The sequence below is a fragment of the Cryptotermes secundus genome, unplaced genomic scaffold, assembly GCF_002891405.2.
Source record: "Cryptotermes secundus unplaced genomic scaffold, Csec_1.0 scaffold1674, whole genome shotgun sequence".
Classification (NCBI taxonomy): Eukaryota; Metazoa; Arthropoda; class Insecta; order Blattodea; family Kalotermitidae; genus Cryptotermes; species Cryptotermes secundus.
Window position 1 is genome coordinate 94,414 of NW_019720598.1, and position 27,826 is coordinate 122,239.

The following is a 27,826-nucleotide window of genomic DNA, read 5'->3' on the forward strand; positions in this document are numbered from 1 at the left end:
ACAACTCTAGTAAGCTCAGAACATATCAGAGTTGTTCCAATATGTACTGCAGGATATGCATGAAAATATTAGCTGTGTTTATGCCTGTACTTCAGTCATAAGACATATGACTGCAGATAAAATTACTGACAGATGGAATATTTGTCTACCAGTTGGTTGCGAAACTACTGAATGTAGCTCAAAAGAAATGCCAGAAAGCAATGTGAAGAATGCCTGCTGTGTCGCTAGGAAGAAGGAAATTGCCTTTTTCAAAGGGTAACAATTTGAGACTACTGAACATTAACACTCCACCTTAGAAAGTAATTCAGGCCATTTACAGATAAAGTAATGGTTACTATTTTTGGACTTTTTGGAGTTATTCATATTAATTTGCTGGCAGGTGATACCAAAAGTGGCTACTGAATATCTATTAAATGCAATTAGGAATATGATACAGACTTGTCATTTTCAAATTGAAGGATGCTGTTGCTGAATTTGGAAATGAAGTCAAATCTAATGTCACCTACCTAATTAACCTGACATCAACTTTACCGAATCAAAAATAATAGATTAAAAATCAGCAAGAAATAAAGTGAATGTACACATATAAGCTAATGTGGATGCAACTGCAGCAAAGTAGCTGTGGCCTCAGTCATAACTGCAGCAAAGTAGCTGTGGCCTCAGTCATGTATGACTCCCTTACAGATGCCAAAATCACACTTACAGCCAATGTTCTTCAAATACAAATGGGAATATGACAACACTGAAGCCACATGACATCAATATTATGACAAGAGCCTAACAAGAGATGGCATCCCTTCCTGGGCAATGACACGATAAACAGACTGTTACATCATAAAAGAAGTTAGACATTGCTACAAAATGAATAAACACACAGCAGAGCAAAAGTTGAAGATGGTGCTTTCTATGCTATCCAACCCAAGGTTATATAACGAGCCCTCTGGGGCCCAAGAAAGACTGCGCTGGCAAGGCCAGCAGCATGTACAAATGGCAGACCCACCCAAACAAGACCATAACTGTCAAATAGTAATAGATATCTCGACACCCAAGGCTTACTGACTGACTATCCGCCAGTTGCAATGTGACTTTGACTTTTCCTGAATTTCTTCTTAACTGAGTTCATATTGTTGCGTGTTACCTATGTAATGTGTCTCTTAGATAACGCGACGAATAAATTCACGCAAGTCTCAGATTCAGTGAATCTTTATTGGACACACAAGTACCATTATCATCCACATATAACGTCGTCAAACGTTTCTTGCAACTCCATTATAGTTACTTCTTGCAGTGCTAATCTCGATGAACTCTTGTATTCCCTTTGTTGGATTCGAGCTTGCTTCTGCTCTACTTGGGGCTACCCTAAGAACTGACTGGTCTCTTGTCGAAGCGGGCTTTTACTAGTGACATTCAAAAATGATTGACACTAGATGTTTTTTCATCACAGCAACCATTTACTGGAACAAAGTACATACAGATTATATTAGAGGTATTCCCCGCCAATGTCTATGCACCTTTGCCGCGGTTCTGGCAGTTTCCGTATTTGCACAGCAAACCAGACCTTGGGGGGGGGGTATCCCGGTGCCAGTGCTGGACAACTGCCTGAAGCTCGTCGTTGGAGGTGAACCGTCTTTCATTGCATCGAATAGAGCGTAGTCGCTAGGGGCAAGATCAGGCAAGTATGGCGCATGAGGCAGCACGTGTACCCTAGAGCACCCAGGGCGGCAATGGTCTGCCGACTGCCATGACGCTGTGCACTGTCATGTTGGAAAAGAATGGGGCACCCGTTGAGCACCGACCATCTTCAAGTCCTGATGGATGACGGTGTGCAGTGCTCTGCGCGACAAACCTGTTGCGTTCTCTAGTTCATCGAAAGTGATGCGCCTGTTCTGCAGTATCAAGTCTGACGCGCTGGGTGCTGTCTGGTGTGCATGCTGTTGCTGGACGCTCACTTCTTTTGCTTTTTTCCGCACAGTCCTTGCCGTCTTCGAACTCTGCTATCCAGCGAAACACGGTTCTGCAACTTGGTGCTGCTTCCCCACATATGGCTGCTAACCTCGTGTGAATGTGTGAAGCAGCCACTCCTTCCCCCCAGAGAAACCATGTCCACCGTTGCCCATGATCGTCTGCTTCCATGTTGTCTGAGCGTTGTCCACAACTGCACCTGCACACCGCCACGAATGACGCAGCACTGTTCGACTTACGCGCAGTAGAATGGTCATCTCGTGGATATTGTTTTTATAAAGTTTCTCCCGTGTGAGACAAACACTAATCAATTATAATCACATAATTCATTAATAATCGGTTTTGGGAATCCCTACTGTGCAGTTTTTCTTTCTTTTTTCCAGCAACAAAGATAATAATTGTTTTTCTTCTTTGAAATAACCTAATTCTGGTTATTTCAAAGAGGGCGTCCTTTTTATCACTGTATCGTATTCAGCTGTGTTAACAGATGGCGATAGTGTGTGCTATAGTGATTTCGTAAGGCAGATTATCCGTAGCGCTATAATTATTTGTAATTACCAGTTACAACCATTTAACAAATCCAATTACCAATCCAAACCACTAACATCACTAGGCACTAACATATGACGGGTTTTAGCGTGTTATTTGTGGCAGCAAACCTACTTTGTAATCCGTGGTGGCCAGGATTTGTGCGATATGTTCCATCTACGTAAATTTATTTTCTCGTCTGTAGTACGAATAATTAGGAAGTTGATAGTTCATATTCACAAAAATAGTGAATAAAATACCCAGAGTTAATAATTTTGTGAATAACCAATATAATGGGTTGGACTGTCATTGTAACATTGTACCAAAATCCTAAACTTTCTCATCATGAAATTTCATTCATTTGATATATTGTACTCCAAATTTTACAAACGCTATAATTAATAATTATGTTAGAATTTTTGCACTGAAGTATCTTCTGGTTATTGTCAGATTGTCCGTACTAAATTTTTGGTGTAGGATAATTATTTTGGATATGCTTTAAAATGATATACTAAGGAGTATCGAGCTCCATGCCGGACATAACGTCAACGACGTCACCAGTCTCGATAGCCACTAATCAAGGTAGACTGGGTGACGTGAATAGTCCAGTTGCGACGTGAGTAAACGAAATAAGTAGTTAATAATTTTAACGATTTTTTTGTATGTTTAATTAGGGTTACCACCTATTAAAATTGGAAAGACGTTTCTATGGTCGTTATAGAATCTTGTTTGTATTCTAAATTTTGCTTTATGTATAATGTAGTAGCGTATGTAATAAAATTTTCCTGAAGAAAGCAAACATCTGTGAGTTTGTTTCCTGCATAAACTTGCTGCTTTAGCTCGAATGACGGAATTTATGGTGTTGTGTTATATAGCCTTAGGATTTCGCCTGTATTTGAAAATTTTTTCTATTCAAATATTTCACATTTTGAACTTTGGAAATGTCAAGATGTGAAGTTTGACAGTACTTATTTAATTTATAGTAGGTAAATTTGCCTTCGTATTGTCGCGGAAGCATCATTTTATATATTGTAAACATTATGTTTATATTAGTGTAACAACCGTGTTTTTTTTGAGGGGGGGAAGGGGGTGATATTTTATGTATTGTGGCTACAGAATTTCTGCTCCTGTTGTTTGTCCCCATTTTCTGTTGGATTCGTACAGTATGACTGGCAGTTTATCTGTCTTAAATTGTAGGAATTAATGGCATGAGTAAACATCTTCAGATTCAATGATGATGTGTCATACTGACATGCTGCAGTCTTTTACTGTTCTTCTGGTTACAAAATTTAGGTTTATGGTGTTGGACAAATTCTGTGCACTGTCATCACACATTGTAAAATATCTATGATATAGTTTCAGACTGCTGTTATGTAACTTTCCTGGCTCATGTAGAAGTATGTCAAGTTGAGACTGACCATTTTGTTCTATTTTTGAGGCTTGTCTGAATCACGGCAGAGGAGTATTGAAATGCTACATTCATTGTGAAGTATTAAATGCCAGAGTTACTTTATATATTTACATTTTTTTCATCTGCTGTATAAGTGCTTTCTTGTCACCAAAATGTAGGGCAAAATCATGACATGAAGATAGGAAACAGGTGTTTTGAAAATGTGTCACAGTTCAGATATTTGGGAATGATGATAACAAATCAAAACCTGATTCAGGAGGAAATTAAGAGGAGATTGAACTCAGGTAATGCTTGTTACCATTCAGCCCAGAACCTTTTGTCTTCTCATCTCTTGTCCAAAAACAAAAATTAGAATGTACAAAACTATAATTTTGCCTGTGGTTCTGTATGGGTGTGAAACTTGGTCTCTGACAAGAAATAAGAAACATAGACTGAGGGTGTGTGAGAACAGGTTGTTGAGAATATTTGGACCAAAGGGAGATGAAGTGACAGGAGGTTGGAGAAAACTACATAATGAGGAGTTTCATGACTTGTACCCTTCTCCAAGTATAATTAGAATGATCAAGTCAAGGAGGATGAGGTGGGCAGGTCATGCAGCATGAATGGGGGAGATGAATGCATATAGGATAGTGGTGGGAAAGCCAGAAGGAAAGAGACCACAGGGAAGACCAAGGCATAGGTGGGTGGTCAGTATTAAAATGGATCTTAGATAAGATGGGATGGTATAGATTGGATTTATCTGGCTCAGGATAAGGACCAGTGGAGGGCTCTTGTGAACATGCTAATGAACCTTCAGGTTCCATAAAATGCTGGGAAATTCTTGAGTAGCTGCAGAGTTGGCTGCTCCTCCAGAAGGGCTCAGCTCCTTGAGTAAGTAAGTATAAGTGCTAGAAAAAACAGGAGAGAAGTAAATGGTTTTGGAAGTGTGTTTTGTGTACCTAGGCCATGTATTTCTTCTTTGAACTTCAGTCTCTTGTTTTAGACTTGTGTCTGCAGTGTGGAATGATTTCTTGTTCCCACTTCATACAGCCAGTATGAAGAAAAATAATATTAAGCAATAACAGGGAAGGGCACCGCAAAACAACAGTAAACAACAGATGAAGAAACAGACCAGTTAAGAATGCCAAATGTTGTAGTGTTGAATGGAATATCAGTTTCGGTCAGAACTTTGGCACTAATTTTATCTTAATGTTACTCCCCTCACATCAACAATGACAATGCAAATGATAGTGTATCAATTTATGGAATAGTACAACACAGGTGACCACCTGAGAATGTCCGCATTACCACACAGTGATCAGAACATGCCATATTATGTTCTAATTGATTCCATATCCATTGTGAGCCAAAAGTCCCTGTACACTTATTGCAGATGATGAGTATATTCAGACAGTCCCTATACAGGGTGATTCAGAAAGATGGACACAATTTCAATTGGCTATATTTCCTGAATTATATGTTGCATTTGAATTCTGTAAATTACATTTGATTATACATAAAGGAAGTTCATAGATGTTCAATGTGCCCCCCTCCGGCTGCACGGATAACATCAAGACGGTAGCTGAATTCATCCCACACTCGATGACAAATATCTTGCGTCACTGAGTTCACAGCAGCTGTGATACGGTTTCTTAGGTCATTCAGATTTGTGGGAAGAGGTGGTACGTAAACTGCATTTTTCACGAATCCCCACAGGAAAGAGTTGCAGGGTGTGAGATCAGGAGACCTCGGTGACCAGAACTGAAATGCCAGGTCTTCATTCCCCATGCGACCTATCCATCGTTGAGGTAGAGATTCATTCAGGTGCCATTGAGGTGGAGCTCCGTCCTGCTGGAAAATGTAATCTCCTGAATTAGAGACTTTACAACATCCTCTTTCAAATGTACTTTACAGAATTCAAATGCAACATACAGTTCAGGAAATATAGCCAACTGAAATTGTGTCCATCTTTCTGAATCACTCTGTACATTACTTAAGTTACAGCATATGTTGGAAATGGCACCCACATGCTTGTAAACAACCATATGGACATATTGTTTGCAAATACGGACAACAGTTGAATCAGAGGGATGATCCTGATGAAATTGTGATAATTTTCTTAATTTCAAGGAGAGTGAGGATTTTATTTTTAAACTGTCCCTTTCATTGCCTGACGCTGTGTCGACAGTGGCATTGCGCGCCATGTCACAGTGCAGAGGGGGGGGGGATGGAGCGCTGACTCACCCGCCACGTCACTGCTGGGTAGGGAGGGGTTGTCCTCCATTGCGCAACATGTCACACTATATATATACACTGCCGTCCAAAAAGTATCCGACTTTATTTTTTTCCACTGTAAGTAATGGCCAAAGGGATGGGGAAGCTGAATGTAGTGGTAGAAGGGACTTAATGTGCATGCGTGATTTTTCTCTAACTTGCAACACTGCCGGATGCTTCTGTAGCTGCCAGATAGCGAAGTAGTGTAACACGTGTTTGTCTCGTTCTCATTTCCCTCAAGATGACAGAACACCTGGAGCAGCGATACTGCATCAAGTTTTGTCAGAAACTTTTGGATACCCAAGGGGAAACAATCCACAAAATTAAGCAGGCTTTTGGCAATGATGCAATGGGGTCACTCAAGATAAAGAGTGGTTCAGCCGCTTTAAAGATGGCTGTATGTAGGCATACAGTGACCAGCATTCCGGGAGACCGTCAGTGAGCTGAAATGCAGATGTCATTGAAAAAATGCGGACACTGATCATGGAGGAATGTCGTTTGACCATCTGGGAAGTTGCTGATGAGGTTGGGCTCAGCAGAGGTTCCACAAACACAATTTTAACTGGGGATTTGGGCATGCGAAGAGTGGTGGAAAAATTTGTGCCCAAGCTGCTTTCGCTGGAGCAGCAACAACTCCTTCTTGAGGTCGCGCAGGACATGCTGGAGTGCGCCAGCAGAGATCCTGAGTTCCTGAAGACTGTGATCACTGGTGACGAGTCGTGGGTGTATGGATATGACCCGAAAACCAAGGTCCGGCATCACAGTGAAACCATCCAACATCCCCAAGGCCCAAAATAGCATGATAGGTTTGGAGCAATGTGAAGGTGATGCTAACTGTTTTTTTTTATTACCGAGGTGTTCTGCATCATGAGTACGCACCACTGGGCCAAACTGTCAGTAAGGAGTACTACCAAGAAGTCCTTAGCCATTTTCATAATGCATTTCGGCGCAAGAGACCGGAGCTGTGGGATGCACACACCTGGCAGCTGTATCATGACAACGCCCAGCTTATTCAGCACACATGATCCAGGGTTTCCTGTCCAAGCATGGCATTTCTGCAGGTTCGCCAGGCTCCGTACTCTCCTGACATGGCTCCTTGTGATTTCTGGCTGTTCCCGAGATTGAAGACACCGCCAAAAGGCTGCCGTTTTGACAGCTGCGAGGACATCATGCAGAATGTGACAGTGCAGCTGTATGCCATCCCAAAAGAAGCCTTCCAAAATTGCTTTCAGTGATGGAAGGACTGCTGGGCTAAATGTGTGGAGTCACAAGGGGCCTACTTTGAAGGGGATTCGGTATTGTAACCACCCAGATACAGAACTTTGCTTTCCCAGCCCAAGGTCGGATACTTTTTGGACAGTAAATTAGATATGATGTATGTAGTTAACTTGAACTGTTGTGAAAGCAACTCTGTTTCTGTAGACTATCTTTGTATATATCGCAATGTATATGCTGAAGTTCTTGCTTCTTTTGATACCTGATTTTGTTTTGATTGCTTGCATCCTGTTCTTTCACAGACTGGAGACAAATGCTTCCTAATGACTGCCCCCACTGCAAACAACCATTCTTGGTTCAATGCAAAGAATGAAGGTCCAGGACACCAAGAGGTTGCACACAACCCTCATCTATATAACAGAAACTTGCCACAACATGTAGGTCCTCCCAGTGATGTAAGCAGATTTACATAAATATGGTCTTTCTTTTCTTGTATATCTGATCAAAGGAAAAAGTTTAGTCTGACTGTTAAAGAAAGTGTAGCATGATTGTAAATAAAGTGACCAAATCAGTGTATTATTAAGAGTTCATCTGATAAAATAGAAAGGCACATTAATTTCTTAAGGTCTGAAGGTTTACCATGAATCTGAAATTAATATTGTTGTGTGTTTTAGCAATGTTAGCAGTTTTACTTGCATCAGTGAGGTAAATAAATATTAGTTGAATGCAGTGCAGCAGTGAGAAAATGGATGGATGATATTAGTTCCTACTTTTCCACCCTTTTATTTTTCTGAAGTAACTCACCATACATTCAAACTGAAATGTTTTTCAGTGTCCAAAAAATTAAATGTAATCTGTTCTGTAACTGAAATTATGTGTTTTTATTTTCACTTTTCTTCATTGGAAAAGAACCACGCTTGTGTCATCACTATACTGTCCTTGCATTCCCTCTTCAAACTTTAATGTAATTTGCCTGTTTTTATAAAATTTTGTATGAATTTCATGCCATTGAAAGTCACCCCCAACCATTTTTTTTTTAATTTCCTAGAATCAGTAATAACTTGGCATATGTAGAAACTTGTGAGGTGGAATGACACAGATGACACTGTAAGAGCATGAAGTCATATTTGGTTATAGATAATGGAAAAATATGCAAATTCTGTTGTAATAGAGCTCAAAGACATGGGAGATGAAACTAATTTCCTGTATATCTTGTGGTTTTGTGTTTTGAAATGTAATGCATTGGTAAGAGCTCATTTCTAACTTATCTTATGTTAAATTTAACGAAAAAAGAAAAGAAAACATTACTGTGTCTAACAGCCACTATGGAATTAATGTTACTTCTTGAATTCTGAAATAAACAGTGTGTTCAACTTGTGACAGATAATGATACATGCGTGAGAGAAGTGAAAGGGAAAAATCAAATAGTAGGTTACTGAGCTTAAGTTACAGTTGCTTCCTTCTTCAGGTATATTACCATTATTTTAGACTGAAAGAACAATAATTTGTTATTGTCATCTCAGAAAATTCCTTTGTGATAAATGAACATAAAGAATATGTGAAGTATATATATTTTCAGATATTTTGTTGTTTAATTTTCATATAATTTCATGATGCATTCTCTTCTTCCTTTGACATTTGAACTTTTACGTGGATTTCCAACAACCAACTCTCTCCTTCATCTTTGTTTTCCAAAAGGCCCCCCTCCAGAATTTCCTCCTGTGTTCTTCTTTCTGCATGACATGTTAGTTAACCCCATGTTCCCATATCATTTCCATTTCATTATTCACTAATCTTCATATTGTTTTGTGCTATACAGTGTATCTCAGGAGGAAAGGTCAATATTCTGGGAGGTCATAGTATCGGTTATTCTAAGCAAAAAAGTGTGTGTGTATATATATATATATATATTTGTGTGTGTGTGTGTGTGTGTCCGATTCCAAATGGCTGTGTCACTATACAGTAGTTAGGATTTGGCACCCAATATTGTCCTTCCCTCCCACCATACTCCACCACTGTCTGTGAATTGGTGTGAAGCATCAGTTGGCCATTGTGACTGTTGATAGTGACATGGTAGGAGTGTTGTGAAAAATGGCACACATCTTCACAAATACCCAACATACTGATGTGCTGTACATTTACAACTTCTGCGATGGCAGTGACACCACTGCTGTTGAAGAACACTGTCACTAGTTTCCTGTGCACAGAATTCTAGATTGTAGAGTGTTTTTCAAGGTGTTCAGTGCATTTCGTGAATGTGGTATGCTTCCCAGTGCTCATGTCTTATCTGCATGAACATGTCAACAACATGTGGAGGAACAGGAAAACATTCTTGAAATGGTACAGTGTAGCCCTACTACTAGCCCGCAAAGACTTCCTATACGTCTTGGTGTTTCACAAACATGTGTATGGTGAACATTGCATGGTGACAGCTTGTACCCATTTCACACAAAGCATATGCAAAATCTACACCCAGGGGACAGTGCCATGCATCTAGGATTTTGTCATTGGTTACATACTAATTGCAAATTGCTTAAATTAATACTCTTCACTGATGAAGCTACTTTAAACCGTAATGGAATCAACAACACATGTTACTTGCATCTTGCATCTCATGACAGTCCACATGGTACTGTGGAAACAATTTTTCAGTTGTCATTTTTCTACGAGTGTGTTTTGCTTTATGATCGATGACATGTTGATAGGTCCTGTTATTTTAGAAGATTGTATGACAGGACATAATTACTTAGACTTTCTGCAAAGTGGATTACCAGAGCAACTAGAGGATGTTTCTTTGACAACATGGATTGCTATGTACTTTCAGCATGATGGAGCCCCTTCTCATTACACCTGACTTATGATGCAGCATCTCATTGACACTTTCTCTAATCTCTGGATTGGTTGTGGTAGTACCATTAAGCAGTCACCAAGAACTCCAGGCATAATCCCGTTTGATTTTTGTTTATGGTATGTATACAGTGGCCGCAGCTAAAAAAGGGAACACACATCACAAGATACGGTTTACACAGAATATAAGAAAAATGACCCCCATAGTGGAAGAACCACACGCAAGTTTTAATTAAGACACATAAGATGAATAATCTTAACAAGTTTTAGTGTGTGTAAATTTATTATAGTTGACGAATATGCACTTTTTAAATACTTTTTAAATAATTTTATAAAGACATATAATGACAATCAATGCAATAGATTAGCATAATTAGGGCACCTGATGATGGCACTATGTTGCCAAAACATGTCGTGAAGTAACAGGTGAAATTGAGTGCACTACAAGATGGCCACTGTATACATATCATGGATGAAAATCAGTGCAACAGGACGCTAAAATACAGCATTTGTTTATGGAGTTGGATGAAGAGTAAAGTACAGAAGAAAAGTGGATACACAAGACAAACTACTCAGTCACATGGTGGAGGTTATCCTGCACTTAAAGGAATGTCAGGATGCGCTCAGACAAGCAACACGCCATGTCCTCACATGAGGTGCAAAGTGCATTAATGTTGATGGTGGAGTTTTTGAAAATGTTTTATACTAGCTAAACTGTACCAGCTTTGTCACATGAACAGTAAATGCTGGTATTGGAAACAGTATGTAGTATCTCTTTTCTATCAACAATTTTGGAACTGTACAGTGACATAGCTCTGTCTTGGAAACCGTTTGGAGTAGGACATGTGCATATATACTTTTTTGCTTAGAATGACTGATACTAGGACCTCCCAAAATATTGAACATTTCTCCTGGGACACTGTATATTGAGACAATAGCAGTGTCATAATATAAACCACACACATACAAGCTCACATTCTTTCTGTCTCTCTCTCTCACCCCCTAATAATTTTATCTCAGTTGTGCCTAGTTCATAAACATCTGTTGTGGTCCATGTCCACGTTTCTTATCTGTATGTTAATATAGACATGTAATAATTTGTGAATGAACGTATTTTCCTGTCTTTGGCATTTCCCATTCCCAAAATGTATCCCCAACCTGATTGGTAAAATTTCCTTGCATTTTATTCTTTTTTTAATTTCTTCTTCTTATTGAGTATACCATGTATATACGTACAAATGCTCTTTGGTCTGGCTTATAGCAAGCATGGCAGTCTCAGTATCAGTGGTACACTCCGGCATCAAAACCCCCACTGAACACAAGCCACCAGATGAACAGTGGCACAGGGACTAGTGACTCATGGAACTGGGGTGGTGGTACAAGCTATCAGCAGCAGCCCATGCAGTATGGGCAACAGTTACAACAGAACAGTCAACAGTATTTCTCACCATACAGGTAGAATTCTGAAATATTTGCAGTAGATAATAACTACAGTAACACTGTGTTAAGGAAGCAGATATTCGTTGAAGATACCATCGACTAAAGGTGGCATAAGAAATATTCTAATCTTGTAGATGTTTGTAGATGAAAGTAGGTCAACATATCAAGTGTTGCATAGTACTCCTTGTTTATGAAACTGTACTTACTTACTCACTCATGAAGCTGAGCCCTTCTGGGGGAGCTGCCAAGTCTGCAGCTACTCTAGAATTTCCCAGCATTTTATGGAACCCAAAGGTTCATTACTGTGTTCACAAGAGCCCTCCACTGGTCCCTATCCTGAGCCAGATCAATCCACTCAATACGATCCCATCCTATTTCTCTAAGATCAAATTTAAGATTGTCCATCCACCTACGCCTTGGTTTTCCCAGTGGTCTCTTTCATTCTGGCTTTCCCACCAATATCCTATACGCATTCCTCGTCTCCCCCATTCGTGCTACATGCCCCGCCCACCTCGTAACTTTCATAATGAAGTGAGCACTCCAAGAATATATATAGGACCATGTAAGGTGTATTAAATTCACATATTTTCCAAGATCACAAATTTCTTTAGGCAACTGGGCTCCGAGTTAACTGGCTGCAGTTGGTCAAGAATTAGGATAGCTTGTAAACTCCATGGACTGGAGTGTCTTGAGGAGCTAAAATGTACTCAGTTTGTCAAGGAATTCTCCACGTTTTACAGCACATAAATGTTCAGTTCCTTTTTCACAAGTGCATGCCACTGTGTCAGATCCATTCCATACCATCTCTCCATGTTTATTTAAAGTCAATTTGGAAATTATCCTCCTGTCTCTGTTTAGGTCTTCTGAGTGGTCTGTCCAGGTTTTGTGACTAAAATTGTGTGAGAATTTCTCATCGTAATGTGTTATGTGGCCCGCCCATCTCGGTTTCCTTGGTTTAATAATCCTAAAAATATTTGGTGAGAAAACAAATAATTGGGCTCCTTATTTTATTTTCTGTTTCCTGCTGTACATTCTCTTGTTAAGTCCAAATCTTCTCAGCACCAGCCTCTGATCTTTACAGTTTTAAATAAGGGACGGGGAGACCAAAGACTTTGAATTGAATGGTAACAAGGTTGTAACATAAAAATTATTGAAATAGTTTTAGTAGTACTGTTTTCTTCCCTATACAGTGGTGTGATACGCAGTGTGGTTTACATTGTCTTTTTTAGACATTGAAAAACAAAGTTGGCATATGAGATCACCTTGTTATCTATGTGTGTGTCTGTGTATACCACGTCTAACATTTGGATGTGTCATTTTCTATGCAGTCCATGTCCTATCAAAGGAAAGTAGGTGATTAGTTCTTCCCAGAACTTCTTATTATAAAACTATATCCATGTCCCCAAATATTATAAGGGTAGTAAAATCAGGGAGGATTAGATGAGTGTGGCATGTAGTATGCATGCAGAGGTGAGGAATACATACACATTATATGGATGGAAGAGGAGTTGGGTTAGCTCAACTGGTATAGCAACAGGCTACAGGCTGGAAAGCCACGTACAATTCCTGGCTGGGACAAGATTTTTCTCTTGCACACAACTTCCAGACCAGCTCTGGGGCCCATCCAGCATCTTACCCAGTGGGTACTATGGGCAATTGCCATGGGTAAATCCACCAAGGTATGAAGTTGCCTACCCTCTGGGTAATAGTGAGGTCAAGAATGGTGGAGCTATACCTCTACTCCCACAGAGGGTGTAAGGGTGTGGATGGGATTTGTCTTAGGATAGGGTGCAGTGGGAGACTCTTGTTAATATAGAAGTAGACGTTAGGATTTTCTCCACACATTGTGTGGTTTTCGTCTAAAATATTTAAGCTTGACTTTGGGCTGGAAAATGCTTCTCAGGCTTCACAGTGTTGTTCTTTGTTTGGAGTCTTGGCTACAGCATTTGCACTGGTTGACTTGATAGAAAATAATATAGTTACTTAGCTAACAAGAATTACTGTAACCACTGAGTATTTTAAGCTCAGTAAAATAAAAGAGTTCTGTCATACTCCTTGCTGTCTATTGTTTCACCGTGAAATGTTTCTAACTGTGAAACTTTTGTAGTAATACTGAAAAGATGTTTTTGTGAAGTTTTGTGTTTTAGTAGCATATAGTCATAATTGCATTATTTGTTGTATTGTTGTTTTCCTTAATCTGAATTTTAACAGAAATTGTCACAACTTTTAGTGCAACAGTCTTGCGATTTCATTCTTTCAGAAACCATTATGATCCGTCTGTGGCTAGACCTTACCCAGACCCATGGAACTGGGGCTGGGAAGAGTCTGGGATCTCAGAGAATTCAGAGCCTCTTAGCAGCAGCAGCAGTAATAACAATAATAATAATAACATTAATCCTGATCCTGCATGGAGGTGGTCTGTAGAGAATACGGCAACCTACCAAGAACATAATATTCCAAGTACTAATGCAGGTTACAGTTCAGGACAGCATGGGCAGAATTACACCATTGCCCCTGTGCATGCAACTTTCAACACTGGGCCAAATACTGCAGTAATGACTCCTGGTACAGCTGCTGTTATAGCAGAATCCTTCGGTTCAGGTTCTGCTGACCAGACAGCATTATTTCACAGTGGTAGTTCACAGCATCTTGAAGGAAATAGGAATCCCTTCACACCGAACTATGTAAAAAATAATACTGTAAATCATCCCGTTATTACATCTGATAATCAGTATGCTACAATAAGTACAGCATCAAATTTTGATCAAGGTATTTATAATCATGGATCCCATGGTGCAAAAAGCAATTTTGAACAAGGCCATGTGAGTAATGTTAACATTTATCAGCAAGAGACTTGCAGAGCGGGAAGAGGTGGAGAAGGAATGGTAGATCAAACTGCAGTAACAAAGGAGTTGAAGAATGTAGAAAATATTAAACAAGACACTCGGCAGTTATCATTGGATTATGTCACAGGAGGTGGAGAATTCACAAATGTTCCTCTAAGTGCCAATGATACAGAGACCATGAAAGATACTAAGGAAGAATTGGACTCACCAGCAAATGATGTTCCCGAGTTAAGCACAGAAAGCTCAAGTAGAGAACAAGACACAAGTAAACAAAGTTTCAGTGCAGGAAATGATGGTCTTTCTTCACAGTGGTCTACAGAGAGTTTACCAAGTTCTGAAGAGCTGTCTCAGACTGTAGAAGGGAATGAAATTGTTTCTTCTCACCCAACTGTACCTCAGTCACATCTGGTTACCAATACGCTTCAGGTAAATGAGCAGAATGATCAATACCAGAATTATGAACCCAGCACTTATGAATTTAATGATGTTAAGCAGGGTGATAGTCAGGCAGAAAGAGCTGATCAAGTACAGAGCTTGAAAGGTGTTACAAATAACACTTCTGTCAGTGAATCAAGAAATTTATATCATCAAGACTACCAGAACTACTGTACTGATCGTTATGCTGTAGAACAGACCACAAATGAGACAGTAAGTTGGAATAAAGATACAGGAAACAGAGGGTGCAGTCAAGTTGATACAAACTCTAATGCATATGGTCATTTGTCTGTTGGTAGTAATAGTTCAGCATCGTCCTCCAACCTCTATGTGCATGGTGATCTATGTACAACACAAACAGAATCCATGACCATTAAGACGGCGTTGTCTGTAGAAAGTGTTTCCAGTGCTTTAGATAGCTTAACAATATCAAATGAAAATTTCAGATCACCAGATGTGGAAAACAAAGAGATCATTTATCCTGAACTTGAAGACAATTCAGGTGCATTGTTGCCTTCTCCGGGACATAGCAACCAATCTTTTGAAAGTAATGTGAATGTGACTCCACCACCTGCAGTGCCTGGACATCCTCCAAAGAGTATTGGGATTACTCAGGGAAGGAACAGTAAACCGTACTCACTGAACCAGAAACATACAAATAAATACCAAACCATTCCACCTAGTGGAGAAGGAGCAACTGGTGTAATTGAGCACAGAAGCTACAGTCATCTACACTTACCTTCAGTAGGACCAATTGAACCAGGTGTGAATATTTCACAGTTTACAGCAATACCAGAGATTATGTCACACACAGTAAACAACCTCATGCAGCCAACATACAGTCACAAGGCTGTGGAAGCTCCAGGAAGCCTTGTTAGCAGAAAAAAGAAAACACCACCACCTCCCATGACTGAAGATGCGGTGAACTTGGAGACAGTACCAGATAATAAGGAGAGACCTGACTTCATAGATGTTCCACAAACAGCTCCTGTAACAAGACCACATACTGCTCCTGTTGGCCAGGTAGGCTTACAGAGTTTCTTGGAGTAAGCTAGTATTTTTGGATGTTTTAATGAGAGAGCTATGGATTTACTTTATTTTGCCATGCACTGCTCCTGGGTATGTCAGTAAGCAGGCCTAGCTGCTATAGATTGAAGGGTACTTAGGCAGTTTAGGCATATTGTCACACATAAGGGGTTAGAATGACGAATAATTGTGGATTCTAGATTTGATGATTGGATTTATTGGATGTCTCTGTTACAGTTACAGTTGATTATAACAGCTTGCACATTGAACTACTCCTCAATAAAGAAAATATCATCGTTGTCTGAATCTTGAAGAGTTTCTAGTGTTAAATTCTGTATCTCGATCTTTACCCTCTCAAACTCTCTCTGGCTGTCTGAATCTCAGACTGAACTAACTTCATGCAGACCGAATATAGATCGCCATATCGAACAGTTGATTGTTCTCTTTTATTCTTTTTTGCCATGAAATATGTGACAATCTCTGGGCAGCGCTTTGATTTGTACAAGCGTATTTGTTGCCGTTGGAAATGTGTTTCAGCTAGCTGTTGTCTAGCAACAGATGTCTCTGCTGTGCTTCTCTGACTGCACACTTCTGGCATTCAGGTGTCATGTCACACTATTAAACTGTAAGTGGAAGATAGTTAACAAATAATAAATAGAATATATATATATATATATATTGTGACGTGAATGGTGCAGCAGGAAGTAGGGGTCATGAGTGATGTCACATACCCCCACTCCTTCCATCATTACACAACGCTTGGTAAACACCCCTCCCCGCTAGGCTGTGATGTCACGCAACAGGAAAGTCCATGCAGCAACTGTTGCTAGGCAATCGGTAAACACGGCGATTACACAACAGGGAAGTGAGGTGCATTTTCTGCTCTTTGGCTGAAGGTTTATAAGAGACACTGGAATGCCTAAGCAGTGCAGTGGAAGTCTAGCATTTGCTGCAGTTAGTTGGGCATTAGCAGTCGGTTTCCAGTCTTCAAAGAGATGAGGCGAAGTCCAGCAGTTACAAGTTGTTGAGTAGTATCAAGTGAATGGCAGTGACTACAGCAGGAGAAGTAATTGTGACACTGCAGATGGCAGTAACTTGTGTGTAAATTGTGTGAATGTAAGAGCGAGTGTGGAATAAATTCGCTAGATCCAAGATGGTGTGAAGTTATTTGTCGCATGACATACACCCAACATGTGACAATATATTTAATGGAATGAAGACTGTAATATAAATAAGGCTCATCTCTGAGCAAAATAACATCTTTGGGCATTGAATAAGTAACAAAATCCTAAACATAATTTGGCCCAAGAAGAAAATAATATACTGTAGTATGATCTACATCTGCCCATACCAAGGTAAAACTCCCGGAACATAGGGGATGCGTAACACGCTAGATACATAACGAACTAGTCTTGAACTATGAATTATTTTGCAGAGTTATGAAATCTGTGGATTGACTAAAGCTTCAGTGACCCTTCCTGATTAAAGTTTCTCCCATTCACTAACCATAGAAAATTGGTGGATTTTACAGGGTGTTCTTATTCTAGAATTCTCAAGGTGATTAACTGCATAATGTTGAGTTGCTCAACACTGATGCATCTGATCACTCAAGAGTATTCACTTACAGATACACTTATTTGATGTTTCAGGATTCGTTAAGAGGAATGGCATCTCAGTGGACCCAACCATCAAGTTACAGTACAAGTCCTGAAAACCAAGAGGTGGCTCCCCGTTGTGGACCAGATAGAAACCAATATCTTGAGACTGGGCAACTCAGCAGTGATGAGAGAGAGATTAGATCTGCAGTGCCAGATGTGATGGAAACGCAATACCGAATTTCAAGGAATGGTAACAGCAGTGTTTCAAGTGAAGGATTCTCGCCACTGCTTGGACTTCGTCGCATGATTCCCGGTCAGATTACTGATCAGCATACCAGCACAAACATTTATCAACCAGAGAATGTAGTTGACATCAATTGTGGGGATAATTTTAGTGAAGATATTTCAACACCTCCACCAGGCCTCCATAGAATGGTTCCTGGGCAGTTTACAGAAAACGAGAATTCCATAATGCAAGTTTTGGACTCTGCTCATACTACTGAAAATTCTTCAGGTGAAATGTTCCTTGATAGAATGGTCCCAGGACAGCTGACTGAGGAAAGTGTTGGTGGTGGTAGTTTTGTTTCAGATGCTGGAAGCGTTAAAACAGTACCAGCACACAGCTCAGTGGATGATATTCCACCACCTGGTTTGAGGAGGATGGTTCCTGGGGAATCTAGTAGCCCAGAAAGTCAAGGAAATTTTGTACAGTCAGGATTGACAGCAGGCACGTTCCAGCCCATTGATGCAGTTCCCTTGGAGCCAAGGGTTGTCACGGGTGTGGCACAAGATGAAATGGATGGTGTGGGACCTGCTGGAACGTTACCATTGCCACCGTCACCAAGTATGTGAAAGAGTTAACCTTCTGTTTTTTTAACATTGAGGAAAATGAACCTTCAGATTCTAGAAGAAATAGGGAATTTCTTGGCCATTGAGTGGCTATCAGCCTCTCAGTCTTTAGAGCTAGTTTGTTAGTGTATGATATGGCAGCTGTTCCACTGTTGAATCAGTATTTTTTGTATGTGGACTGTTTTCGTATCATAAGGAGCCATGATTTGTTTTTTATCTTCTGGTATCAAGAGGTAGTCCTCATACCAATCAACAAGTGTCATTACACAGTGTAAAGGTGGGGAGTGGTGTGCTGCAAGTGCATGGTAAATTATTGGCCCTAGTGCTTTTCACCAGACTGTGAATTCAGACTGGTATGTGAGCGATGTGTTCCATCAGCTCAGAACATCAAGCTTATTATATTGTCACGTGTTGGGTGTATAACGCGACAAATAACTTCACGCCGTATTTCATATAGCGAATTTATTTCACATTCGCTCTTACAATCACACAATTCACAGATTCACAACTACTGCTATTTGCAGTATCACAAATACTAGACTGTAAATGCTAGACTACAACTGAAGGGTTGACTGTCTGGCTAACTCGTAACTATCTTGTGAATTCGTAACTCGAGAACTGTTGATCACACACTCTCTCTTAGGCTTGCTCAGAACTAACTCGGAACTAACTGTGAATAGTCTTCGCTGCTCCGTATCTATCCTCGTTCCGGACAACTCAGAAAACAGCCACGTAATAGGCACCATTGTTGTCTGCCGCAGTCGCGCTAGCAACACTATGTACCGCTCTTATTACCGTTGTCTCTCGCAACCATTGTTTACCCGCTTTGCCTAGCAACCGCTGTTGACTCGCGTGGCATAGCGACCAGTGTGCTGGGACTAGGCTCACTTCGGCTCCGCTTNAACATGCAAAAATAGAGGAACCCTCAGAAGCCATATTTTCTATGTGCTCCGTGCCATTCTCTGTGTGATTCTTGCGATGGTTTGGAGTGAGTTGTCATGAGTTAGTTGAAGTTGGGAGTCAGCAGTAAGTAGTGAGTTGTCAGTCACCAGCTGACAAGAACATAAGCACAGAAGTAGAGAAATGTCCAGTCTTAGCATTAGCAGCCTGTACCTAGCAACAAACAAATAACAAACAGAAGACTATGCTGTAGTTATTGTGATGTATAGAGTGTGTGAATTAGTGACAGTGCCAACATTATTTATAGCTATGAGTTATAAGTGTGAAATAAATCCAGTAGTTATTCCAAATCCCTTGTCTAGTCACAGACATGTGACAATATGGCAAGTTTCTGTCACCTTTTTACTGTGATCACTAATGAAGTTCTGTTTAAATAGTCAGGGAAAATCATTGTGCTGTTGCCATAGAAGCAACAGTACAGTGATTTTCCCTGTCTAAACAGAACTTCATTACTGATCACAGTAGAAAGGTGACAGAAACTTGCTCCTTTCTGTCTCAGTCAAATGCTCTGTACGTCAAATACCAGTCACATTCTACAATCATCAGATACTAGAGAAAATAAAGGGAGTACAGTGAGGCAGGAGAGATAAGGTAAAGTGTTCGTTTGCTTAGTTAATACCATACCATGAAACTGTATGAGGGAGTTGAGTTGTAGCTGCATACAGTCTTAACCTTCACTAAGTGGAGGCAAGCTTCACACTCTTAACTGCTTTAAAGAGGAAAGAGCCCTCAGAACTTAATTGGATAGAAGGTTGGATTGGCTCCAGACCTGTTTGGATTCTACAACTCTGATTCTTCAGTCTTTCAGCCTTTAGTCTGGTCACCATTCCACCTAGAGAACTAGTTGGCCGAATTAAGGTGACATTTAAATAGAATCTGTAAACGTTTTTCCCATTCACTCTGTATTCAGACCTATCTGAAATGAGGAGATGCCTTAGCTTTTTGGCTTCACTTTAGAATACACCATTATGAAAGTTTAAGATTAGATGTTTGCAGGAGTGTCCAATGTTAATATAATAGGTGAAACAGATATTACATTATTTTATGTTATCTCTTATATAGCTTTCAGAATCTAATAACTTATAAAATGAAACTGCATTAAGTGAAGGATATTTGTGAGGATGTAATTCCATACAAGGGGGGACCCAAAAATAACCGGAAACGACCTGTTGTGCGCGCATGCTTTGTAGTTACGAGTTGTGCTGCTAGGTGGTGTTAGCTGGGGGTCTCCCGCGACTGTTAGTGAGCTGGCGTCAGTCTGAGTTAAGTGGTTTGTCTGTGGTGCTCTGTTGTGTGCGTTCCTGTTTCAACCCCTTGGCGTTTAGTGAGATGGCCTACCAGAAGGAACAAAGAGTGTGTGTGAAATTGATGAAGATCGTCGAAAGACCATTGACCAACTTTCTGAGGAAACGAACATCTCATGGAGCACGGTCCAGCGAATTTTAACCGAAGGTTTGCACATGAGACGGGTGTCTGCAAAATTTGTTCCTCGCTTGCTCGGAGATGACCAAAGAGAAAACCGCGTGAATGTTTGCTGCGACTTGAAGAGTGAAGTGCAGTTTTCCCTAACAGAAAGCAAAATTTCACGCACACTCTTTGTTCCTTCTGGTCGGCCATCTCACTAATCGCCAAAGGGTTGAAACAGGAACGCACACAACAGAGCACCACAGACAAACCACTTAACTCAGACTGACGCCAGCTCACTAACAGTCGCGGGAGACCCCCAGTTAACACCACCTAGCAGCACAACTCGTAACTACAAAGCATGTGCGCGCAACTGGTCGTTTCCGGTTATTTTTGGGTCCCCCTTCATATACTGTTAACCTCTCATGTAAAATTAGTGTCAACATTTTGGTCAGGAAGCTTGAATGAAAACATGATTTGGGAGACTAGACGTGGATGGGAAGATAATATTAAAATAGGTCTTTGGAAAATAAGTTGTTAGGATATGGACTGGATTCATCTGGTTCAGGATAGTCCTCAATGGCAGGCACTTAACAAAAACAGTAATGAGCCTTCAGGTTCAATAAATGTGAAGAATTTTACTTCTTCATGGTGTTAATTGTAATTAAAATAGTGTAAATTTTTACACAAGTGCCTTTGTTTGGTGCAGTGTCAGCAAGTAGTCATGCAAAGAGTGAACCTGTTAGCCCATTAGCAGAGCAAGCTCTGAATGGCAACAGCTTACCACAGCCCCCATCTGAACGAAGTGAGACTATTGGTTCTGATGGTGTAGAAGTGTACCCACCGCCTCCACTGTCCGAAAACACTGTTCGAGATGCAAGGTATTTAATTTATTTTCTTGTTATTTTAGGGTCCTCATTGTTTTATTGATATGTTGTATGATCAATTTACATTGTCTCAGTTGTATTTAAATATACTTACTGAATATTACTGATGAAAGAGTATCGGATCAATACAGTTATCAGTATCATCAAAGTATATGTTGTTCAAGCCCTTATGTAAATGTGTAAGTCCATTTTCTTTTTACAACATGCTGCTTAATTTGACAGGGTTATATTGATTTTTCTTGGTACATATTTGTGATGGGTTCAACAGTGTGAACATGTTCAAACTACAGAATCACACCTTTATGCTGCTATATTCAGTTTTTGTGATTTGTACCAAAATTTATACTCTCGCCATTATACCAGTTAGATATATTTTATAATTTTATACTCATACTCATGCTGAAAAAATTTAATTTAGAGCTTAATTAGTGAACATAAGAAACCAGTGGGTAAACTTTGATACATATGCACTGTTAAAAAAATTCTTTCCTTCTAAGACTTATTGCAGCTTACAGATGCAGTACAAATAATATATGAGAGAATGTGGATTTTGGAATGAGTGCGAAAAATGCTTCCTGCACCTTGTGTGGGGCTATATAATAGCTAATGGAGGTTATTTTGAGGACTTCTTGTGTAAGAATTTTGCTGAACTTGAATCTTGTAGGTACTGAGATAACTCAGAACAACTCATTTTGTCTAGCATTTTGAGACCTTAAAATGGACTAACTTTGTAATCACACAGCTCTGCAAGAAAGCTTTTGACAAAACTGCAAAGGATTTTTGGACTCCAAAACAGTTACCTGATATACCCTTAGGAGGAACATAATTTTGTAATTGTGTGTTTGTGTGTAACAGTGACAGAAGTATTGGATGTAATCTGTGGACAGTTATGTACATGTCTCTTGGGATGGGGCGAGACTGAGTCCTCTTGGTACATTGGCCACTAACTGGCTTATTGTACCAGCCCCGGTTGATAGATGATGAATGTGGAGCAGGTGGTGGAATGAGAATTGGCAAGGGAAACCAAAGTACTTGGAAGAAGCCTGCCCCAGCGTCACTTTGTCCACCACAAATCCCACATGACCTGATCTGGGTTTGAAACCGGCCCATCATGGTGGGAATCCAGCAACTAACCGCCTGAGCTATGGCACAGCCTGTATGTACAAGCATATGTTGTGTAAGATGGTGATACATAAATGTAGAAAAACATAGCTTAATATTTAATAACAAGCATTGTCCTTACTGCAATTTAAAATAATGAAGATTACTGAGAAAAATTTGTCTTCTGCTCATAATATGTTATAGGCTATGATGGTTTTTATGCTGGAGATGAATTTATAGCCTGATTGCAACCTTATGACACCTGTGTGAAGGTTAGACATAAGTCTGTCTGATTAGACTCATCCACAGCCTGAAACAGATGGGTGTCAGGTTAGTTTGTTACAGGCACTTAGTTAAGATCATTCAAACAGAAACAACTTTCATAAGTGAGAATTATGGCAATTTTTAAGATGGAAACCACAGAGTTATCAGTAGCCATGGATGTGAAATAGCATACATTGGAAGCTCATGACAGAAGAAGCACTCTGAGGAAATAATATATCAAGGTAGGAATGCAAGCCCTTGTTTGTAGAGAGATTATGCTTTTCCTAGCATGTCTGCTGTCACCATCTGCCCACCCTGTCACCCTCACTACTGCCATATGCTAAGCCTTAGGTAAGCAGCGTGTTCACACTGGTGCCATAAGATTGTGATTAGCCTTTAACATTTAGGACTTGAGGTTCCCACTGTGGTGGGATGTAAAACTTTGTGGTCTATTGAAGGTAAGCTGATATTTGCCATATACTTTCATGCTGGTATCTTGCTTAGCTTATTCCACCCTGAAGATGGAGGTGATATGTTCGTCTGAATCTTTGGCCTCTAATATTAATAAATATTTGTGCAGTGGTTCTCGGCGAGAGGCCATGAGCAAAGACCGAGAACGTTGGCATCGGGATGATGAGGGTAATAACCATAACTCTCAGCACCAAAGAAGACAGACAGATCGCAGAGACCACTACAGTTTTCGTGATAAAGAGAGGGCTGAATCTCCTGGCACCAGTAGGTATAAGGACCGAGAAGAGTGGGATTGGAAGTATGACTCCAGACATGAGCGAGACAGGGAACGAGTGAGGGACAGAGATGATTCCTCAAGTGGTGGTCGTTACAGAGATGATAGACATTATGATCCTAGGAAAGAGTTTAGGAGTCATGATGATAATCAAAGACCGAGGCGAAAGACAAGGTAAGGGAATGACTGTCTTCATTTATTTCTTTCCAAGTGTGTATTCTTATAGAAATTGTGTATGGTTCTAAAATTACTAGTGTAATATTGATGTAGCTATAGATTATCATGGTACTTATATATATTGACACATTTAAGAATTATACTAGTTGGTTGTATATGGAAATACTATTGAAATATAGATCCAGAAAAGAAAAGCAGTATGTGTATGAGGGGGAAACAGCTTGGTACTAGGACTGGCTGATTTTATTTACATATCTGAATGTATGTATCATTGTATAAAAAATTGAAATTATGGTTTCCACATAGGATTGAGTCCTGTGGTACGATATTTTTATATCTGACTAGTGAACAGCACTTTTTTTTTTGCCTAGGTTTTTTGTAAACAAGCTGAATAAGAAGTTCCTTGTTTATTACGACAGTTATGATTATATAATTCCATTAGCCACTGTCCTGTTATTTACCACTCTGTTGCTTTATAGTGATCAATTTATTTATGCATTACATGACTGCGTAACAACAAAACAGAGGTGGACATAAGTGGCTTTTGCACTTTGAAATCCCAGTTATATTTGCCTTGCAACAAGGTCAGAGATAGAGAAGTCACAGATTGGATGAAAATGCTATATGTAAGCGATGTCAGAGGAGTTATCAGTTGGAAAATTGATCTGGTAATTTGAGTAATTTTTGAAAAGGTGGATTCCTCTTTCTGCACAGAATCAACGAATGTTTATCAGGAATTTCCTAAATTCACTTTTCTTTTGTGTCAGTGAGGAGCTCTTGTGAACATAATGAACCTGCAGCTTCCCCCCCCCCATCACACATAGGTGTATTTATATATAAAATTTCGTTTACTGCTAGAGCAAATATCGGCCATTCAGCCACTCTGTGCTATGAAATTAAGTAATTTTTTTATGTAGAGGTTTTCATGTACTTGTCATGATGAGTGTGACATTTCAGTAAATGGAGTTAGTTAAATAATATTCTCCTAATGTTTGTTAACTCATAAAGCAGGCATTTAAATTACCTTGGTCTTGAACTGCAACAGTATTTAAATTTCCATGCCAAAAATTAAATTACATGATTCTGTTACAAATAATTGACCAGATTTTGAGACAACACAGCATTTGTTTTGGAGAGAAGACTAATTATGTTATAAGGTATTACCCTTAGTTTAATAAAACTCAGGCATATGTTATAGCATTGGCAGTCTTTTCATTGTCTGCAGTTGTTGATTGTGTACATGGGGACTTACTTATACCTCTGACCATCCATCCATCCATCCATCCATCTGTTCATCCATTCCTCCCCTCCCTCCGGACGCAGATCTGTCCATACATTCATCCAGCTGTTCAGCTGTCCACTCATCTACCCACCCACCACCCAGGATAAAAGGTGAATACATTTACAGGACTTAACAATAGTTAAGTATGTTAGTACAACAGATATTAGTGCCTTCTGATTTATTTCTCTCTTGCCAGTTATGATAGGCAGGAAGATGATGCAGATACTGAAGATTATTTTAGTGATCATGATCATGACAAGGCCAGACACCGCGATAATTATGATAGCCGGTACAGAGATCGAGCTGACAGAGAAAGGGGACAGCGTGAAATTGTGCAAAAGATCTCTAGAGAGAGGAAAGATCATAGGTAAGCTTGATGGGTAAAGGGTGGGAAGATGTTTATGTGATGAGACTTCTGTGACTAGTTTGATTGGTATGATTTGTGATACTGAATGGATCAGGAAATTATATGTGGTACTGCCATTTGTTATCTGAAAGCACTTTCCAGGTTTGACTTTATATTAAATGCATGGAGATTGTGTTGGCATAAAAATATTACACATTACACACAGAAACAAGTGAGAATCTTTTACCAGAGAAGAGCTTTCTAAATGTCAGCAGATATTGGCAGTATTGGTATTAACATGGGGAACATAACTTCAGTTGCCCCAAGCACTTAGGTGCCTACTTGGTCTGCTGTGTACCCTTGATACTGTAAGGGTCTTCCAACATAGAGCCCTGTCCATAATGCTAGAGTCGGGAACAACTTAATTGAGGCCCTCCTGATATTTGTTGGCTCTAGCCATCCACATCTGAACATTCTATGCCTAGTGAAAGGGGTACCTATAATGACAAAGTATATAATCGGAGGACTGCTCATTCTGCCAACATTTCCCGCACACAATGCTTTCTGAAAGGCCCATACATAATATTTATGTGCCTCTTCAGTGAACAGTGGGCAGTCAACAAACCAGTCACCAGCCTACCCTCTTTCCTCTCCAAGGACAGTAGGTTCTTATACAATTTTTCCACAGGCTTTTCAATGAAGAGCTTTAATTGCCACATATCTAGTGTCGAGAGTGCCTCTGCTTCAACCACTTTTTAATCTGAAGCCTCTTAGCATATAGTGAGGCTAAATTTGCTGATTTGGAACCCAAAAATTACTATAGTGTTTCTTTGATAAGAAGTTTCAGGGGACCAACAAATAAAGAACTTATTATAAGGGAAATTTAAAATCAAGTTTAAATTTTGGATACGCTTTTGTATTTTGATCCCAAGAAATTTTCATAATACTTCAGTTATATAAAACATGTGTAAGGATTTTGATTATTGTATGTTCCTTTTCTGCTTCTTTTTAGGGCTACAGGAAGAGATCGTGATCGAGATCGTGACCAGGGTCATGATAGAGGACGGGTTCGAGACAGAGAAAGACGAAGGCAAGAGTATTCTGACAGGCATGATTATAGGAGGTTTGACGAACACTACAGTAGAGGTTATGAGGATGATGCTTACTATCGAGATAATCAGAGGTGAGTGAACTTTGCCTGAAGATGGAGCAGCAGGTTCTTCTGAAGCACTTGTACCCAGCCAGCAGACTATATTGGGTCTCATTCCAGAAGGCTCTAATGTTATTATTAGATTCATTTTGCATTCAAATAATGTAACAGTACTATTGTAGGTTAATTTTTAGTTTATCCTATATCAATAAAGGCAGGCTAATGGTATCATGCGTATTCAATTTATTTGAATGTCATTCTGGTGAGAATTGCAAATATTTATGCTTTCTAACCCCTTAGAGCCAATGATATGAGTTTGATTTTTATATGAACTTCATGGTCTGAGATTACTACTGTTAGGGTTTTGAAATTTTCTGTAACAGTAAATCTGCAAAAGATATACAACTTTCATCAGGGTTATATGCTTATACAATGTGAGATAGGAATATGGCAGCTGCATGAAATCTGTTTACCTTTCTGCTTGTTATCAGTCACATATATCAGTGAATTTAATATGGGCATAAATCATAAACATAACAGATTTTGGAAGTTTTTTATGGGGGGGGAAGGGGATGCTAAACATGATAATTATGGCAAATTTAACAACGCTTGAGGTTGTGCTTGATAATTTTCAACTGTTTTAATTGTGATGAGAATATATAGCCTTCACAACGAGCTGGTAGTGTTCCAAAGGAATTATGAAATTCTGAATGATATTTTACAAGACTGATTACCAGCCTTTGCCCTTAAGCCACTGAAGCGCCTAAACTTTGACAGTGTACACATGGTTACTATTGTTACTGAGTTGCCTATTGGCTGTGCTGGAGAATCTGGAGTAAGATAAGAGCCGCTGCATAAGCCAAGCCCATTTGGACTTCACCGAAGAAGGCCAGCATTTTATCAATACCTATGTAGCACGCATCAAATTCAATCCATAGAGGTTATGAATGAAGAAGTAATTCAAGTTGTGGGGGAGTTGACAGGCTCATTGTTATTACTGATACTAATAAACATTTCTCTTCTTTTCCTTTTGGCTCATGTGAGACTTAATTTCAAGTTATGGTAACCAAATATTACATGTTTATTCCTGCTTGACCCTT

At 39.7% G+C, this 27,826-nt stretch overlaps 1 protein-coding gene across 6 annotated transcripts in view; it reads left to right on the plus strand.

The window, feature by feature from the left end:
• Positions 1–3,022: 3,022 nt before the first annotated feature.
• The window catches only part of LOC111870357 (protein transport protein Sec16A), an 87,076-nt gene continuing 62,272 nt past the window's right edge, over positions 3,023–27,826 (plus strand). For 5 of the 6 annotated variants that reach the window (XM_023862575.2, XM_023862614.2, XM_023862584.2 and 2 more), the window contains exons 1-9: positions 3,023–3,106; positions 7,672–7,824; positions 11,478–11,671; positions 13,917–15,960; positions 17,613–18,405; positions 21,484–21,655; positions 23,607–23,945; positions 25,427–25,597; positions 26,589–26,759. In XM_023862575.2, coding sequence (XP_023718343.1) covers positions 7,693–7,824; positions 11,478–11,671; positions 13,917–15,960; positions 17,613–18,405; positions 21,484–21,655; positions 23,607–23,945; positions 25,427–25,597; positions 26,589–26,759 — 4,016 coding nt within the window. In that variant the 5' untranslated portion in view covers positions 3,023–3,106; positions 7,672–7,692. The remainder of the gene's footprint in view (positions 3,107–7,671; positions 7,825–11,477; positions 11,672–13,916; positions 15,961–17,612; positions 18,406–21,483; positions 21,656–23,606; positions 23,946–25,426; positions 25,598–26,588; positions 26,760–27,826) is intronic. The other variant, XM_023862594.2, reaches the window with a different exon arrangement.